Genomic DNA, 20,682 nt, shown 5'->3' on the forward strand with positions numbered 1-20,682 from the left:
CTTTCTCTCACTGCTTGCACAGAAACTTAAGGTCAGCCAGACGAGAGAGATTATTTCTTTTTCAGGTCTTTTCTGGGTATGTGCACAGTTCTGTACGTGCACATTTCCTTCTAAATTTTCAGGAGTATGTCAGAACTTTTAAAAGCCCCTATTAATATCTCATTCCCCAGATTTTCTTTTTAAGAGATTTTGGTCAGCTTCTTCTATGCCCCAACTATTATTAAGGCCTCACTCAATTGTCATGTTAAACAATTACCACTAATTATTTCCCAAAACTGTTATATAGCGGGGGTGCCAGGGGGTGCACTGGGCCAAGAAGGCTGACAAGAAGCAGCTGCAATTAAAGGCTCCCACCAAGAAGAACCAAGACAGTGTGTGAATCCTGCACTGGGAACCGAGGTATCCTCAGGTTCTATCAGGATTGACTAGGCAGTTGGTGTGACTCACAGAGAGTAAGGAAATGCAGTGTGGTGCATCGCCTCACCTGAGAGCCACATGGGGCAAGTGGAGCTCCCATTCCCCAGCCAAGGGAGGCACTGAGTGATCATGCTACCCAGCCTGGGGATCTGTGCTTTTTCCATGAATCTGTGCAACCCATGGATCATGAGATCCCACTCGTGAGCCCATGCTACCAGGGCCTTGGGTCCCAACCACAGAGCTGCATAGATTCTCAACAGCTACTAAGTTGGCATCTGCCTAGGACTACTGAGCTCCCAGCGGGAGGGGAAGCCTTCATCACTGCAGCTGCCTGCTGCCTAAGACAACTGAGCTCCCCAGGAAAAGGACAGCAGCCCTCACTGCAGCTGCTAGCTGCCTAAGATGCTGAACTACTGGAAGGAAAGGGCGGTAGCCATCACTACAGCTCCAGCCCACTGTATTTCCCCTGCTGGTGCCTGGGAGACTCAAAAGGCACTCCCCATAGTACAGCACACCAGCTGTGGCAGATCACGACCAGACTGCCTCTTTAGGGCAGACCCTGATGCATCCCTCCTTACTGGGTGGGGCCTCCCTGCAGAAACTTCAGCGACTCCAGCAAGGGGCTTAGGGCCAAAATTCTGGTCTCCCTGGGCCTGAGCCCCTAGGGGGAAGGATAGTCATGGTCTCCATGGACCAGCTGACTTAGTCTTTTCCCCTGCTACCTCTGAGGAATCCAGGCAGCCCAGATGAGTGGGATTCCCCTAAGAACAGCACACCTGTTGGACCAAGGGACAGCCAGGGTACTTTGTTAAGTGGGTCTCGGATCTCATGCCTCCCAGCTGGGTGAGAACCCCCCCAAACAGAGGTAACCAGACACCTTATACCAGAGTGTTGCTGGAGTTCTGTTCCAAGATGGCCAAATAGGAATAGCTCTGGTCTGCAGCTCTCAGCGTGATCGATGCAGAAGATGGGGGATTTCTGCATTTTCAACTGAGGGACCTGGTTCATCTCATTGGGACTGGTTGGACAATGGTTGCAGCCTATGGAGGGTGACCCAAAGCAGGGCAGGGTGTTGCCTCACCTGGGAAGTGCAAAGGGTGGGGGGATTTCCCTTTCCTAGCCAAGGGAAGCCGTGACAGACTGTACCTGGAAAAAGGGACACTGTGGCCCAAATACTGCACTTTTCCTATGGTCTTAGCAACCAGCAGACTAGGAAATTCTCTCCCGTGCCTGGCTCGGCAGGTCCCACACCCACGGAGCCTTGCTCACTGCTAGTGCAGCAGTCTGAGATTGACCTGCGAGGCAGCAGCCTGGCTAGGGGAGTGGTGTCAGCCATTGCTGAGGCTTGACTAGGTAAACAAAGCGGCCAGGAAGCTTGAACTGGACAGAGCCCACCGCAGCTCAGCAAGGCCTACAGCCTCTATAGACTTCACCTTTGTGGGCAGGGCATAGCTGAACAAAAGACAGCAGAAACTTCTGCAGACTTAAACACCCTGTCTGACAGTTCTGAAGAGAGCAGTAGTTCTCCCAGCACAGCATTTGAGCTCTGAGAATGAGCAGACTGCCTCCTCAAGTGAGTCTCTGACCCTCGTGTAGCCTAACTGGGAGACACCTCCCAGTAGGGGCTGACACACACCTCATACAGTCAGGTGCCCCTCTGGGATGAAGCTTCCAGAGGAAGGATCAGGCAGCAATATTTGCTGTTCTGCAATATTTACTGTTCTGCAGCCTCCGCTGGTAAGACCCAGGCAAACAGCGTCTGGAGTGGACCTCCAGCAAACTCCAACAGACCTGCAGCTGAGGGACCTGACTGTTAGAAGGAAAACTAACAAACTGAAAGGAATAGCATCAACATCAACAAAAAGGACATCTACACCAAAACCCCATCTGTAGGTCACCAACATCAAAGACCAACGCAAAGATAGGGAGAAACCAAAGCAGAAAATTCTAAAAACCAGAGCACCACTTCTCCTCCAAAGGATCGCAACTGCTCGCCAGCAATGGAACAAAGCTGGATGGAGAATTACTTTGACGAGATGACAGAAATAGGCTTCAGAAGGTCAGTAATAACAAACTTCTCTGAGCTAAAGGAGCATGTTCTAACCCATCGCACGGAAGCTAGTAAAAACCTTGAAAAAAGGTTAGATGAATGGCTAACTAGAAAAAACAGTGTAGAGAAAACCCTAAATGAACTGATGGAGGTAAAAACCATGGCACGAGAACTTCATGACGCATGCACAAGCTTCAGTAGCTAATTCGATCAAGTGGAAGAAAGGGTATTGGTGATTGAAGATCAAATTAATGAAATAAAGTGTGAATACAATTTTAGAGAAAAAAGAGTAAAAAGAAACTAACAAAGCCTCCAAGAAATATGGAGCTATGTGAAAAGACTAAATCTACATCTGATTGGTGTACCTGAAAGTGACGAGAAGAATTGAACCAAGTTAGAAAACACTCTTCAGGATATTATCCAGGAGAACTTCCCCAACCTAGCAAGGCAGGCCAACATTCAAATTCAGGAAACATAGAGAACACCACAAAGATACTCCTCGAGAGGAGCAACCCCAAGACACATAATTGTCAGATTCACCAAGGTTGAAATGAAGGAAAAAATGTTAAGGGCAGCCAGAGACAAAGGTCGGGCTACCCACAAAGGGAAGCCCATCAGACTAAAAGCGGATCTCTCGGCAGAAACTCTACAAGCCAGAAGAGAGTGGGGGCTGATATTCAACATTCTTAAAGTAAAGAATTTTCAACCCAGAATTTCATATCCAGCCAAACTAAGCTTCATAAGTAAAGGAGAAATAAAATCGTTTACAGACAAACAAATCTTGAGAGATTTTGTCACCACCAGGCCTACCTTACAAGAGCTCCTGAAGGAAGCACTAAACATGGAAAGGAAAACCGCTACCAGCCAATGCAAAACATGCCAAATTGTAAAGACCATTGATGCAAGGAAGAAACTTCATCAATTAATGGGCAAAATAACCAGCTAACATTATCACTACAGGATCAAATTCACACATAACAATATTAACCTTAAATGTAGATGGACTAAATGCCCCAATTAAAAGACACAGACTGGCAAATTGGATAAAGAGTCAAGACCCATCAGTGTGCTGTGTCAGGAGACCCATCTCACGTGCAGAGACACACATAGGCTCAAAATAAAGGGATGGAGGAAGATGTACCAAGCAAATGAAAAGCAAAACAAAGCAGGGGTTGGAATCCTACTCTCTGGTAAAACAGAATTTAAACCATCAAAGATCAAAAGAGACAAAGAAGGCCATTACATAATGGTAAAGGGATCAATTCAACAAGAAGAGCTAACTATCCTAAATATATATGCACCCAATACAGGAGCATTCATAAAGCAAGTCCTTAGAGACCTACAAAGAGACTTAGACTCCCACACAATAATAATGGGAGACTTCAACGCTCCACTATCAATATTAGACAGATCAATGAGACAGAATGTTAGCAAGGATATCCAGGACTTGAACTCAGCTCTGCACCAAGCAGATCTAATAGACATCTACAGAACTCTCCACCCCAAGTCAACAGAATATACATTCTTCTCAGCACCACATTGCACTTATTCTAAAATTGACCACATAATTGGAAGTAAAGCACTCCTCCGCAAATGTAAAAGAAGAGAAATAACAACCAACTGTCTCTCAGACCACAGTACAATCAAATTAGAACTTAGGATTAAGAAACTCACTCAAAACCACACAACTACATGGAAACTGAACAACCTGCTCCTGAAAGACTACTGGGTAAATAACAAAATGAAGGCAAAAATAAAGATGTTCTTTGAAACCAATGAGAACAAAGACAAAGTGTACCAGAATTTCTGGGACACATTCAAAGCAATATGTAGAGGGAAACTTATAGCACTGAATGCCCACAAGAGAAAGCAGGAAAAATCTAAAATTAACACACTAACATCACAATTAAAAGAACTAGAGAAGCAACAGCAAACACATTCAAAAGCTAGCAGAAGGCAAGAAATAACTAAGATCAGAGCAGAACTGAAGGAGATAGACACACAAAAAACCCTTCAAAAAATCAATGAATCTGGGAGCTGGCTTTTTGAAAAGACCAACAAAACTGGTAGACCACTAGCAAGACTAATAAAGAAGAAAAGAGAGAAGAATCAAACAGATGCAATAAAGAAATCATAAAGGGGATATCACCACCGACCCCACAGAAATACAAACTACCATAAGAGAAAACTATAAACACCTCTGCGCAAATAAACTAGAAAATCTAGAAGAAATGGATAAATTCCTGGACACATACAACCTCCCAAGACTAAACCAGGAAGAAGTTGAATCTCTGAATAGACCAATAACAGGCTCTGAAATTGAGGCAATAATAGCCTACCAACCAAAAAGAGTCCAGGACCAGATGGATTCACAGCTGAATTCTACCAGAGGTACAAAGAGGAGATGGTACCATTCCTTCTGAAACTATTCCAATCAGTGGAAAAAAGAGGGAATCCTCCCTAACTCATTTTATAAGGCCAGCATCATCCTAATACCAAAGCCTGGCAGAGACACAACAAAAAAAGAAAATTTTAGACCAAAATCCCTGATGATCATTGACGTGAAAATCCTCAATAAAATACTGCCAAACTGAATCCAGCAGCACATCAAAAAGCTTATCCACCATGATCAAGTCAGCTTCATACCTGGGATGCAAGGGTGGTTCAACATATGCAAATCAATAAACATAATTCATCACATAAACAGAACCAATGACAAAAAACACATGATTAGCTCAATAGATGCAGAAAAGGCATTCAAAAATTTCAACAGCTCCTCATATTAAAAACTCTCAATAAACTAGGTATTGATGGTATGTATCTCAAAATAATAAGAGCTATTTTGGACAAGCCCACAGCCAATATCATACTGAATGGGCAAAAACTGGGAGCATTCCCTTTGAAAACTGGCACAAGACAATGATGCCCTCTCTCACCACTCCTATTCAACATAGTGTTGGAAGTTCTGGCCAGGGCAATCAGGCAAGAGAAAGAAATAAAGGGTATTAAATTAGGAAAAGAGGAAGTCAAATTATCCCTGTTTGCAGATGACATGATTGTATATTTGGAAAACCCCATCATCTCAGCCCAAAATCTCCTTAAGCTGATAAGCAACTTCAGCAAAGTCTCAGGATACAAAATCAATGTGCAAAAATCACAAGCATTCCTATACACCAATAACAGAAAAACAGACAGCCAAGTCATCAGTGAACTCCCATTCACAATTGCTACAAACAGAATAAAATACCTGGGAATTGAACTTACAAAGGATGTGAAGGACCTCTTCAAGGAGAACTACAAACCACTGCTCAAGGAAATAAGAGAGGACACAAACAAATGGAAGAACATTCCATGCTCATGGATAGGAAGAATCAGTATCGTGAAAATGGCCATACTGCCCAAGGTAATTTATAGATTCAATGCCATTCCAATCAAGCTACCAATGACTTTCTTCACAGAGTTGGAAAAAACTACTTTAAAGTTCATATGGAACCAAAAAAGAGACTGCATTGTGAAGACAATCCTAAGCCAAAAGAACAAAGCTGGAGGCATCACACTACCTGACTTCAAATTATACTACAAGGTTACAGTAAGCAAAACAGCATGGTACTGGTAGAAAAACAGATATGTAGACCAATGGAACAGAACAGAGGCTTCAGAAATAACACCACACATCTACAACCATCTGATCTTTGACAAACCTGACAAGAACAAAAAATGAAGAAAGGATTTCCTATTTAATAAATGGTGCTTGGAAAACTGGCTAGCCATATGTAGAAAGCAGAAGCTGGATCCCTTCCTTACACCTTATACAAAAATTAATTCAAGATGGATTAATGACTTAAGTTTTAGACCTAAACCATAAAAACCCTAGGAGAAAACCTAGGCAATACCATTCAGGACATAGGCATGGGCAAGGACTTCATGACTAAAACACCAAAAACAATGACAACAAAAGCCAAAATAGACAAATTGGATCTAATTAAACTAAAGAGCTTCTGTATGGCAAAAGAAACTACCATCAGAGTGAGCAGGCAACCTACAGAATGGGAGAAAATTTTTGCAATCTACCTATCTGACAAAGGGCTGATATCCAAAATCTACAAAGAACTTAAACAAATTTACAAGAAAAAAACAAACAACCCCATCAAAAAGCAAAGGATATGAACAGACACTTCTCAAAAGAAGACATTTATGCAGCCAAAAGACACATGAAAAAAATGCTCATCATCACTGGTCATCAGAGAAATGCAAATCAAAACCACAATGAGATACAATCTCATGCCAGCTAGAATGGCAATCATTAAAAAGTCAGGAAACAACAGATGCTGGATAGGATGTGGAGAAATAGGAACACTTTTACACTGTTGGTGGGACGTGAATAAGTTCAACCATTGTGGAAAACAGTGTGGCAATTCCTCAAGGATCCAGAACTAGAAATACCATTTGACCCAGCCATCCCATTACTGGGTATATACCCAAAGATTATAAATCATGCTGCTATAAAGACACATGCACATGTATGTTTATTGCGGCACTATTCACAATAGCAAAGACTTGGAACCAACCCAAATGTCCATCAGTGATAGACTGGATTAAGAAAATGTGGCATATACACACCATGGAATACTATGCAGCCATAAAAAATGATGAGTTCATGTCCTTTGCAGGGATATGGATGAAGCTGGAAACCATCATTCTCAGAAAACTATCACAAGGACAGAAAATCAAACACCATAGTGTTGGAAGTTCTGGCCAGGGCAATCAGGCAGGAGAAAGAAATAAAGGGCATTCCATTAGGAAAGGAGGAAGTCAAATTGTCCCTGTTTGCAGATGACATGATTGTGTATTTAGAAAACCCCATCATTTCAGCAATCTACCCATCTGACAAAGGGCTAATATCTAGAATCTACAAAGAACTTAAACAAATTTACAAGAAAAAAAATGAACAACCCCATCAAAAAGTGAGCAAAGGATATGAACAGACACTTCATAGGTGGGAATTGAACAATGAAGGTGGTGAATGGGGGGTGGGGGGCTGTGGGAGGGATAGCATTAGGAGAAATACCAAATGTAAATGACGAGTTGATGGGTGCAGCAAACCAACATGGCACATGTATACCTGTGTAACAAACCTGCATGTTGTGCACATGTACCCTAGAACTTAAACTTAAAATGTATATATATATATATATATATATATATATATAAGTGTTACCACTGGTATCAGGTTGGTACCCTTCAAGGACAAAGATTCCCCGAGGAAGGAGCAGGCACCCATCTTTGCTGTTTGCTGTTCTCCAGCCTCTTCAGGTGATGTATCTAAGTGAGGGAGGAACCCAGGTGAATAGGGCCTGAAGTAAACCCCTAGCAAACTTCAGCAGCCCTAGAGAAGAGGGGCCTGACTGTTGAAAGAAAAGCAAACAAGCAGGAAGCAGTAACAACAGCATCAACAAAAAAATACCCACAAAAACCCCATCTAAAAGTCAGCAGCCTCAAAGATCAAAACTACACAAATTCATGAAGACGAGAAAGAATCAAAGAAAAAACGCTAAAAATGCAAATGGCCAGAGTGCCTCTTCTCCTCCAAATGATTACAGCATCTCTCCAGCAAGAGCACAGAACTCGGTGAAGGCTGAGATGGATCAATTGACAGAAGTAGGCTTCAGAAGATGGGTAATAACAAACTTCACTGAGCTAAAGAAGCATGTTCTAACCCAATCTAAAGAAGCTAAGAACCATGATAGAAGGTTATAGGAGCTGCTAACTGGAATAACCAGTTTAGAGAGGAAGATAAATGACCTGATGGAGCTGAAAAACACAGCACAAGAACTTTGTGATGCAAACACAAGTAAAATAACCAAATCGATGAAGCAGAAAATAAAATATCAGAGCTTGAAGACTATCTTGCTGAAATAAGGCAGGCAGACAAGGTTAGAGAAAAAAGAATGAAAAGGAATGAACAAAACCTCCGACAACTATGGGACTATGAAAAAAGACTGAACCTATGGCTGACTGGAGTACCTGAAAAAGACAGAGAGAATGGAAATAAGTTGGAAAACACACTTCAGGATATCATCCAGAAGAGCTTCCCCAACCTAGCAAGACAGGCCAACATGCAAATTTGGCAAATGCAGAGAACACCATTAAGATGCTTTATGAAAAGATCAACTTCAAGACAAATAATCGTCAGATTCTCCAAGGTTGAAATGAAGGAAATACTGTTAAGGGCAGCCAGAGAGAAAGGCCTGGTTTCCTACAAAGGGAAGCCCATCAGACTAACAACAGACCTCTCAACAGAAACCCTACAAGCCAGAAGAGAGTGGTGGCTGATATTCAACATTCTTAAAGAAAAGAATTTCCAACACAGAATTTTATTTCTGGCCAAACTAAGCTTCATAAACAAAGGAGAAATAAAATTCCTTTCAGAGAAGCAAATGCTGAGGGATATCATTTCCACCAGTCCTGCCCTGCAAGAGTTCCTGAAAAAAGCACTAAATATGACATGGAAAAACTGGTATTAGCTACTGCAAAGACACACCAAAAGATAAAGACCAATGACACTATGAGGAAACTGCAACTAGTGTCTAATATAACCAAATAGCATCATGGTGACAGGATCAAATTCACACACAACAATACTAACCTTAAACGTAAATGGGCTAAATGCCCCAATTAAAAGACACAGACTGGCAAATTGGATAAGGAGTTGAGACCCATTGGTGTGCTGTATTCAGGAGACCTATCTTCTGTACAAAGACACACACAGGCTCAAAATAAAGGGATGGAGGAAAATTCATCAAGCAACTGGAAAGAAGAACAAACAAAAAAAGCAGGGGTTGAGGGGTTACAATCCTAGTCTCTGACAAAACAGACTTTAAACCAACAAAGATCAAAAAAGACAAAGGAGGACATTACATAATGGTAAGGAGATGAATTCAACAAAAAGCACTAATAATTCTAAATATATATGCACCCAATACAGGAGAACACAGATTCATGAGACAAGTTCTTTGAGACCTACAAAGAGACTTAGACTCCCACATAATTATAGTGGGAGACTTTAACACCCCACTGTAAATATTAGACAGATCATCAAAACATAAAATTAACAAGAATATCTAATACTTGAACTCAGCTCTGGATCAAGTGGACTCTGATGGATATCTACAGAACTCTCCACCCCAAGGCAACAGAATATTCATTCTTCTTAGTGCCACATGACTCTTACTCTAAAATTAATCACATAACTGGAAGTAGAACACTGCTTAGCAAATGCAAAAGAACTAAAATCATAACAAACAGTCTATCAGACCACAGCACAATCAAATTAAAACTCAAGATTAAGAAACTCACTCAAAACCATACAGCTATCTGAAAATTGAACAACCTACTCCTGAATGACTCCTGGGTAAATGCATTCATCTGTTTTCATGCTGCTGATAAAGACATACCCGATACTGGGCAATTTATAAAAGAGGTTTAATTGGACTTACAGTTCCATGTGGCTGGGGAAGCCTCACAATCATGGCGGAAGGCAAGGAGGAGCAAGTCACATCTTACATGAATGGCAGCAGGCAAAAAGAGAGCTAGTGCAGAGAAGCTCCCATTTTTAAAACCATCAGATCTGGTGAGACCCATTCGCTATCATGAGAACAGCATGGGAAAGACCCACCCCCATGATTCAATCATCTCTTATGGTCTCTCCCACAACATGTGGAAATTATGGGAGCTACAAGATGAGATTTGGGTGGAGACACAGAGCCAAACTGTATCAGTAAATAATGAAATTAAGGCAGAAATCAAGAAGTTTTTTGAAACCAATGAGAACAAAGAGACAATGTACCCAAATCTCTGGGACACAGCTAAAGCAGTGTTAAGAGGGAAATTTATAGCACTAAATGCCCACATCATAAAGCTAGAAAGATCTCAAATTGACACCCTAACATCACAACTAAAAGAACTAGGGAAGCAAGGACAAATAAATCTAAAAGCTAGTGGAAAACAAGAAATAACCAAGATCAGAGTGGAACTGAAGGAGATAGAGACATGAAAAACCCTTCAAAAAAATCAATGAATCCAGGAGCCGTTTTTTTTTTTTAAATATTAATAAAATAGATAGACTGCTAGCTAGACTAATAAAGAAGAAAAGAGAGAAGAATCTAATAGACACAATAAAAAATGATAAAGGGGATATCACCAATGACTCCACAGAAATACAACAAACCATCAGAGAATATTATAAACACCTCTATACAAATAAACTAGAAAATATAGAAGAAATGGATAAATTCCTGGACATATACACCATCCCAACAGTAAACCAGGAAGAAGTTGAATCCTTGAATAGACCAATAACAATTTCTACTATTGAGGCAGTAATAAATTGCCTACCAAAAAAAAGCCCAGGACAAGATAGATTTACAGCTGAATTCTACCAGAAATACAAAGAGGAACTGGTACCATTCATTCTGAAACTATTCCAAACAACTGAAAGGAAGGACTCCTCCTTAATTCATTTTAGGAGGCAGCATAACCCTGATACCAAAACTTGGCAGAGATACAACAAAAAAAGAAAACTTCAGGCAAATATTCCTGATGAACATCGAGGCTAAAATCCTCAATAAAATACTGGCAAACTGAATCCAGCAGCCCATCAAAAAGTTTATCCACCACGATCAAGTCAGCTTCATACCTGGGATGCAAGGCTGGTTCAACATATGCAAATCAATAAACATAATTCATCACATAAACAGAACTAATGACAAAACCTACATGATTATTTCAATAGACATAGAAAAGGCCTTCAATACCATTCAACATCCCTTCATGTCAATAACTCTCAATAAACTAAGTACTGATGGAACATATCTCAAAATAATAAGAGCCATTTATGATGAACCCACAGCCAATATCATACTGAATGGGATATTCTTCCAACAGCTGGAAGAATTCCCTTTGAAAACCAGCACAAGACAAGGATACTCGCTCTCACTACTCCTGTATAACATAGTATTGGAAGTTCTGGCCAGAGAAATCAGGCAAGAGATAGAAATAAAGGGTATTCAAATAGGAAGAGAGGAAGTCAAATTGTCTCTGTTTGCAAATGACATGATCCTATATTTAGAAAACCCCATCATCTCAACCCCAAAGCTTCTTAAGCTGATAAGCAAATTCAGCAAAATTTCAGGATACAAAATCAAGCAATGTGTAAAAATCATAAGCATTCCTATAGACCAAAGAATAGACAAGCAGAGAGCCAGGTCATGAATGAACTCCCATTTACAATTGCTACAAAGAGAATAAAATACCTAGAAATACAACTAACAAGGGATGTGAAGGACATCTTCAAGAAGAACTACAAACCATTGCTCAAGGAAATAAGAGAAGACACAAACAAATGGAAAAACATTCCATGCTTGTGAACAGGAAGAATCAATATCATAAAAATGGCCAAACTGCCCAAAATAATTTATAAATTTAATGCTACTTCCATTAAACTACCATTGACATTCTTCAGAGAATTAGAAAAAGAAAAAACTGCTTTAAATTTCATATGGAATCAAAAAAGAGCCCTTATAGCCAAGACAATCCTAAGCAAAAAGAACAAAGTTGGAGGCATCATGCTACATGACTTCAAACTATTTTACAAGGCTATAGTAACCAAAACAGCAAGGTACTGGTACCAAAACAGACATACAGATGAATGGAATGGAATAGAGATCTCAGAAATAAGACCAGACATCTACAACCATCTGATCTTTGACAAACCTGACAAAAACAAGAAATGGGGAAAGGAAAATTATTCCCTATTTAATAAATAGTACTGGGAAAACTGGCTAGCCATATGCAGAATATTGAAATTGGACCCCTTCCTTATATTTTACACAAAAATTAACTCAAGATGGATTAAAGACTTAAATGTAAAAACAAAAACCTATAAAAACCCATGAAGAAAATCTAGGCAATGCCATTTAGGACAAGAATGAGAAAATATTTCATGACAAATACATCAAAAGCAATTGCAACAAAAGTAAAAATTAACAAATGGGACTTAATTAAACTAAAGAGCTTCTGGACAGCAAAAGAAATTAGCATCAGAGTGAACAGATAACCTAATGAGTGGGAGAAAAGTTTTGCAGTCTTTCTATCTTACAAATGTCTAATATCCAGAATCTACAAGGAGCTTAATCAAATTTACAAGAAAAAAGCCAACCCCATCAAAAAGTGGGCAAAGGACATGAACAGCCACTTCTCAAAATAAGACATTTATGTGGCCAGCAAACATGAAAAAAAGCTCAACATCACTGATCACTAGAGAAATGCAAATCAAAACCACAATAAGATACCATCTCATGCCAGTCAGAATGATGATTACTGAAAAGTCAAGAAACAATGGATGCTGGCGAGGCTGTGGAGAAATAGGAATGCTTTTACACTGTTGGTGGGAATCTAAACTAAACCATTGTGGAAGACAGTGTGGTGATTCCTCAAGGATCTGGAACCAGAAATACCATTCGACCCACCTATCCCATTACTGGGTATATAACCAAAGGAATATGAATCATTCTATTATAAAGATACATGCACATGTATGTTAATTGCAGCACTATTCACAACAGCAAAGACACGGAATCAACCCAAATGCTCATCAATGATAGACTGGATAAAAAGAATATGGTATATATACACCATGGAATACTATGCAGCCATAAAAAGGAATGAGATCATGTCATTTGCAGGACATGGATGGAGCTGGAAGCCATCATTCTCAGCAAACAAACACAGGAACAGAAAACCTAACACAGCTTGTTCTCACTCATAAGTGGGAGCTGAACAATGAGAGCACATAGACACAGGGAGGGGAGCAACATACACTGGGGCATGTTGGGGCAGTAGTAGGGGAGATAGCATCAGGATAAATAGCTAATGCATGTGGGGCTTAATACCTAGGTGATGGCTTGATGGTTGCAGCAAACCACCATAGCACACATTTACCTATGTAACAAACCTGCATGTCCTGCACATGTATCCCAGAACTTAAAATAAAATAAAATAAAATATATATTAAAAATAGCTATGTGGGGAAATGTTATTTCTTTTCACTGACTGAGCTCAGAGTTAGGTCAAATAAAGACAAGCTCTGCAAATGGATTTTCAAGGGAACTTGTAGACCAGTAAAATGGCAGCAATTCTTAGAGGATAAAAATTTTAGAGAGGTCCAATCATGTTCTGTTCCCTCCAGTGACTGACTGCTTGGCTGCTAGTTTTCACATTTACTAATTTCTCTCTTTCTCTCTGTTGTAACAAATTAACACAAACAGTAGTTTAAAGGAATACAAGTGTATTGTCTTTCATTTCTGGAGGTCCGAAGTCTTAAATGATTCCTCACAGTTATTGTTCCAGAAACTATAGAAAGAATACTTGTTTGCCTTTTCGATCTTCTAATCTTCTGACCTTGTGATCTCTCATAAGGACCTTTGCCGTTACAGAAGACCCACCCAGATGGTGTGGAATAATCTCCCATCTAGAGATCCTTCAATTAGTCATGATTGAAGCTACCTTTTTCCATGTAGGCAATACATTTATGATTTCCAGGGAGTATAATATGAACATGCTGGGAACTATTTTTCTCTCTACTATATTTCTCCCGCTTGCTTCAAAAGATTCATAGCCATCTCACATGCAAGGCACATTTACCCCATTCCGGGTCTCCAAAACCTCAACACATTACAGCATCTACTCAAGTCCAAAAATCTCAGCATAAAAGTCCCAAATCTTTTCATGTAGACCATATGTTGATAACAACTTTGAGAATGATCCATCTGGGTCAAAATTTCTCTCTTACTGTGGACTTCTGAAACTGGAAAAGTAGTTAGTGCTCCCAAAACACAATAATGGGACATGTATAGGATACGTATTATAGACGTTTGTATTCAAAAGGGGGAAAAAATAGAAGAAAAAGAGGAACCACCATTTGGAGGAAATTTGAAATTCAGCAAAGCAAACTCCATTAGCTCTCAAGGCCTGAGAATATTCCTTTGTGGTTGTCAGCTCCATTCTCTGGGCTGAGAGCTCTCTGCATTCTGGGCTGACAACTCTGCCATGAGAATACTTCCTTCCTTCTTTGAAAATGAAGCATGCCTCATAGATCTGTTTGACACTGTCAATGAGATGTTGAAGACTCCCCCTATGATTGTGATTATCTAATTGTGGTTATCTAAGTCTCTTTGTAGAACTCTAAGAACTTGTTTTATGAATCTGGGTGTTCCAGTGTTGGCTTTACATATATTTAGGATAGTTAAGTCTTTTTGTTGAATTGAACACTTTCTTGTTATGTAATGCTTTGACTTTTTAGGATATTTAAAGTTTGCTTGATCTGAAATAAGCATATCAATTCCTGCTGTTTTTTGTTTTCCATTTGCTTAATAGATATTTCTCCATCCCTCTACCTTGAGCCTGTGGGTGTCATTACAGTTGAGATGGGTCTCTTGAAGACAGTATATGGTTGGGTCTTGCTTCTTTATTCAGCTTGCCACTCTCTGCCTTTTAGGTAGTGCATTTAGCCCATCTACATTCAAGATCAATATCGATATGTGAGAATTTGATGCTGTCATCATGTTGTTAGCTGGTTATTATGTAGACCTGATTGTATAATTGCTTTATAGTGTCAGTGGGCTATGCACTTAAGTATGTTTTTGTGGTGACAGCTATAGTTCTTTTGATTCCATGTTTAGCACTCCCTTAAAGACTTCTTGTAAGGCAGGCCTACTGGTAACAAATTCCTTAGAATTTGCTTGCCTAAAAAGGATATCATTTCTCCTTCACATTTGAAGCTCAATTTGGGTGAATATAAAATTCTTGGTTGGAATTTCTTTTCTTTAAGAATGCTGAATGTAGCTCCCCAATCTCTTCTGGCTTGTGTGGTTTCTTCTAAAAGTTCTGCTGTTAGACTACTAGGGTTCCTTTTTTAGGTGATCTGCCCCTTCTCTCTAGTTGCCTTTAAGATTTTTTTGTTGGTTTGTTTGCATTGACTTAGAAAACCTGATAACTATGTGTCTCGGGGATGTTTTTCTTGTACAGTGTCTTACAGGGTTCTCTGAATTTCTTAAATTTTCACGTTGCAAATTCTCTAGTGAGGTTGGGGAAATTCTCTTGGACAATATCTTCAACAATGTTTTCCAAGTGCTTGCTCTTTCTCCATCATTTTCAAGAATGCCAATAAGTCATAGGCTTGTTCTGTTTACATAATCTCTTATTTCTCAGATGTGTTCTTCATTTAAAAAAATATTAAATTTTGTCTGCCTGCATTGAGTCAAAGGAATGTTCTTCAAGCTCTGAGACTCTTACTTCAGTTCATTCTACTCTGTTGTTAATGCTTCCAATTGCATTGTTAAATTCCTGAAGTGAATTTTTTATTTCCAGAAGCTATTTTGGTGCTTCCTTAAAATGACTATGCCACTTTTCAACTCTTGGATCATTTTATTAGTTTTCTTGAATTGGGTTTCAAACTTCTTCTGTATCTTTGAGGTTCCTTGCTATCCATACTCTGAATTCTATGTCTGTCACTTCAGCCATTTCAGTGTGACCAAGAACCAGGAGCTACTGCAGTTGATTGGAGGTAAGAAGACACTCTGGCTTTAAGAGTTTTCAGAGTTCCTGCACTGTCTTTTCCTCATCTGTGTGGACTGGTGTTCATTTAATCTTTGAGGTTGCTGTCCTTTGGATGGGTCTTTGTGTTTTTATATCCTTTGGTGCCCTGAAGGATTTGACTGTGTTATAAGTTGGGTTTAGTCAATTGGCTTCATTTCTGAATGCTTACATGGCTCCGAGGCTCAGATCAGCACTTCTCAGCTGTATGTTCCGACCCTACTGACCTGGAAACAGGCCTTCAGTTGTATGTGCTGGCCCCTTGAGATCAAGTACTCACTGCATTGGAGAGGCTGAGGTGTTCCCAGTCCACTGGCAACAATACTCTGCAGAAAACTAATGAAGCTATTCAGGACTTAAACTCAACACTTGACCAAACAGATGTAACAGACATCTATAGAATAATCCACACAACAATGACAGGATATACATTCTTCTCATCTCCACACAGCACATACTCTAAGATCAACCACATACTTGTGCATAAAGCAATTCACAAAAAATTTAAAAAAAAATCATACTCATCACAGTCTTGGACTACAGTGCAATAAAAATATAAATCAATACTAAGGAGATACATCCAAACCATACAATTACATGGAAATTAAACAGCTTGCTCCTGAATGACTTTTGGGTAAAGAATAAAATTAAGTCAGATCAAAAAAATTTGAAACTAATGAAAACAAAGATAAAACACACCAGAATCTCTGGGACACAGCTAAAGAAGTATGAAGGGGAAAGTTTATAGTGCCAAACATGTACATCAAGAAGTTAGAAAGTACTCAAATTAACAAGCTAACATCACACCTGGAGGAATTTTAAAAAAAAAGAAGAGGAAACCAACCCCAAAGCTCACAGAAGAAAAGAAATAACCAAAACCAGAGCTAATTGAATGAATATGAGATGTGAAAAACCATACAAAAGATTAACTTAGACCAAAACTTGGTTTTTTAAAAGAAAAATCAAGCTTGCTTTGATAGACCACTAGCTAGATGAATAAAGAAAAAAAGAGAAAATCCAAATAAACATAATCATAAATGACAAAGGAGACATTAATATGGACCCCACAGAAATACAAAAAAAAAGTCTCAAAGACCATTACAAACACTTCTATGTACACATACTAGAAAATCTAGAAGAAATAAATAAATTTCTGGAAATACATGACCTCCCAACATTAAACCAGGAAGAAATTGAAATCCTGAACAGACCAAAAACAAGATCCAAAACTGAATGAGTAATAAAAAACCTACCAACAAGAAAAAGCCTTGGACTAGGCTATTTCTACAAGATATACAAATAATAGATGATAGCAGTCCTACTGGAACTATTGCAAAAAATTGAGGAGGAGGGACTATCTTCTAACTCATTTTAGGAGGCCAGCATTATTCTCATACCAAAGTCTGGCAGAAACACTACAAATGAAAATCTTCAGAACAATATCCCTGTTGTAAAACCCCTCAACAAAATATGCAAACCAAATCCAGTAGCACATCAAAAAGCTAATCCATCATGATTGAGTAGGCTTTAATCCTGTAATGCGAGATTGGTTCAGCATATGCAATTCACGAAATGTGATTCATCACATAAACAGAACTAAGAACAAAAACCACATGATCATTTCAATAGACATAGAAAAGGCTTTTGATAAAAATTCAATATTCCTTCATGTTAAAAACACTCAACAGCTAGGCAGTGAAAGAATATACCTCAAAATAATAAGAGCCATCTATGACAAACAAAAAAAGGTAAGCATGTGTTTTCAGCTGAGTAATTTTATTAGGCAATATTCTATTTATAGCATTTCGGGAGTCCAGCGAATCTCTTTGATTTCTTCTTTCTGTTTTTCTCTTTCAGTCCAAGGTGGCTTTTTTTTTTTTTCCAAGTGTAAAAACTTTGAGAACATTGTGTCTCTAAAGTATATGTCACTGGATTCATTCCATAGACATTATGTTGACATTAATAATGTGTAAGATAATATGTTTATGGTTTTGGGGAATATGACATACACATCTTTAGGTGGAATTTTTCTGTTGATTACATCATGGCTACTGTGACTACAGAGCTGTTGGTTTGCAAATCTTCTGTGAATCTGGGGATTGGAGGATGGAAATAGAACAAGTTGAAATTCCACAGCTCACTGTTCTATGATAGTTTCACATTTTTTAAGATGACCTTTAGATTGAGGTCATTGGTTAATGTTCAGAGTTCTAAAATTTTGGTTTTGACCATTTTTACCTGGGTTCTGACTGCTTTCTTTGAGGCACAGATTTTTGGAGCCCTTACTCTGAATTGTTTTGTGCATATGAAATTGTACATAGACAGAGACTATTATTTGAAATTAAAACAAATAAGAACTATGTCACATCTATGTATAATGGTAAGTACATAAATATTTCATACACATGAATGGCAATGTACTTAATTTAAAAACCCCAAATATGTATGTATTTATTAATTTTTATGTTTTATTAAGTATATTACTGTTTTTCGTATTGTCTACATGTGTGCATATGTGTATATATGTTTTAATACTTGCTAATAAGTACAACTATATTGATTTTTAAACATACATGTCACCAGACAAAATATTTAATTATGCCAGACAAACTGGTGGTCTTCCAGTTGTTTTGTCAAAGAATCTCAATGTTACATTGCTGTATTATTCTTAAGTCTATTTAATTTGATAAAGTAATATATTGCTGTCAGTGAACCTAAAATACAAACAGTTTTTAAACACTCATGGTTTAAATACTTTCTAAATCACAGACCTTCAAAGAATAGTAATAATCACACAATTATATTAGTTGGAAAGTTCTCCTGAAGTCTTAGAAGGAATATGCATTTTGCATTATGCTTCACCCAAATATATAGGTTTCTTAACTTTGAAAGAAAATTCAGACTTTCCATCATGAGGTCTCATACTTATGAAACACTCTTATCTCTAGAAGTGTTTCCTAGTGGGTTCACTGTAGAAACTTGCAGATCATTTGTAGGTCAACTCTGATCCCAGTTTTATGGATCAGAATATGAGCCTCAGAGATGTTGTGTTATCCATTAGATTTATACATGGAAGAGCTATAAAGTGAATCCAGGTATCCTAAAAAAGAGGAATGGCAGGAATAGTTGACATAGATAATGGATTGGGAAAGAGGAGTATCAATTAGAGTAGGAGAGAAGAGGTTCATTCAGGGTCAGACATATTTCATATACATGGTGATTTTCAAGTTAGATGTAAGATGAAGTTGGAGGCTTTGTTACACTCCAACTATGGCATTCATTTTTCTTCTCTCTAGAGAAGAACATAAATGTCTTCTTCCTATTTTTGGACACTTTGTACTGAGTGGAAGCTCAGAGATTTGTCCCAAACCTGGAATCCTAGGCAATGTCTCTAAAAATACATCACAATATTCTTTTATATTATATGGGCAACAGTGAAGCATCAGCAAAGTAATAAATTCTGAATACTACAGTTTCCCAGTCCAATGGACTGAATATATCTTTCTGAAATTAATATGTTAAAGTCCTAACTCCCAGAGGTTTTAGGAAGTAGGGTTTTTGGAAGATGATTAGACCACGAGGGAGGAGTTCTCAGAATTGGGAGCAATGCCCTTATAGAAATAGACCCCAGAAAGATCCCTCCCCGCTTCTGCCCTGTGAGGTTACAGTGAGAAGTTGGTCATCTGTGAGGAAGTGAACCCTCATCAGACACCAAATCTGTTTAATTCTGGGCTTCCCAGCCTCTGGAAGTAGAGAAACCAGTTTCTGTTATTATAAGTCACCCAGTCTATGGTATTTGTTACAGCAGTTCACACTGTTTAAGATACCTAGTATGAGTTTAAGGTCCCCATTAGGTAGTTCGTGAATAGGAACATATGCATAAACAAAAGGGAGTATGTAGTAGTTATAGAGACCAACATTTGAAGCACGTTAGTCTCTGGAAACTACATGTCATTGGCTACCTGGGAGTTGAATTTGAAAAGGCTTCATTCTCCATTCGGCCCACAATCCAGAGTCTCTCAAAATTATTGCTAGGAAGAATCTAAGATGGGCAGATGCAAGCAACCACAACAATAGACATTCCATTTAGAACTTTGAAGCTAACTAGTTCTATGAATAATTGTATGCATACCAGGATATAAAGCTTGTAATTCTCCCATGGTGTTGGAATGGCAGCAAAGGCTCAAAGCAGTTGTCATGCCTCCTGCAAGCAGTGTGCCACCTCAAAGCAGTGTTCACACCTCAAAGCAGTATGTCGCACCTCCTATATTCCAATAATTGATCAAGTGGGGCCAGTTCCACATGAAGTTTCTGATACCTAAGGCTTTACCACTACATGTTAAACAATAAAATGGAACAATAAAATAATTACATGATGGTGCTTAAAATGGTTTCAGAGCATTGTACGTTGTCCTCTGTTGTACTAGTTTCATTACTTTGCACTTTGTGCAAGAGCACACTGTTATTGAGAGATCTTCTCAGTCATATAGAAAGAGAGAAAGCCTAAGTGGAATGTAAATTAGAACATTATGTTTTATAGTAGGATTTGAGTAAGAGGAAAAGTA

At 38.8% G+C, this 20,682-nt stretch overlaps 1 protein-coding gene across 2 annotated transcripts in view; it reads right to left on the minus strand.

Annotated features, from left to right (window-relative positions):
- Positions 1 to 20,174, minus strand: part of PLSCR2 (phospholipid scramblase 2) — an 80,371-nt gene extending 60,197 nt beyond the window's left edge. Inside the window, exon 1 of one of the 2 annotated variants that reach the window (XM_055380915.2) lies at positions 20,080 to 20,130. In XM_055380915.2, the coding sequence (XP_055236890.1) occupies positions 20,080 to 20,107 (28 nt within the window). In that variant the 5' untranslated portion in view covers positions 20,108 to 20,130. Of the gene's footprint in view, positions 1 to 20,079 lie in introns of both variants that reach the window. The other variant, XM_031009396.3, reaches the window with a different exon arrangement.
- Between the last annotated feature and the right edge of the window lie 508 nt (positions 20,175 to 20,682).

Source organism: Gorilla gorilla, chromosome 2, assembly GCF_029281585.2.
Source record: "Gorilla gorilla gorilla isolate KB3781 chromosome 2, NHGRI_mGorGor1-v2.1_pri, whole genome shotgun sequence".
Taxonomy (NCBI): Eukaryota; Metazoa; Chordata; class Mammalia; order Primates; family Hominidae; genus Gorilla; species Gorilla gorilla.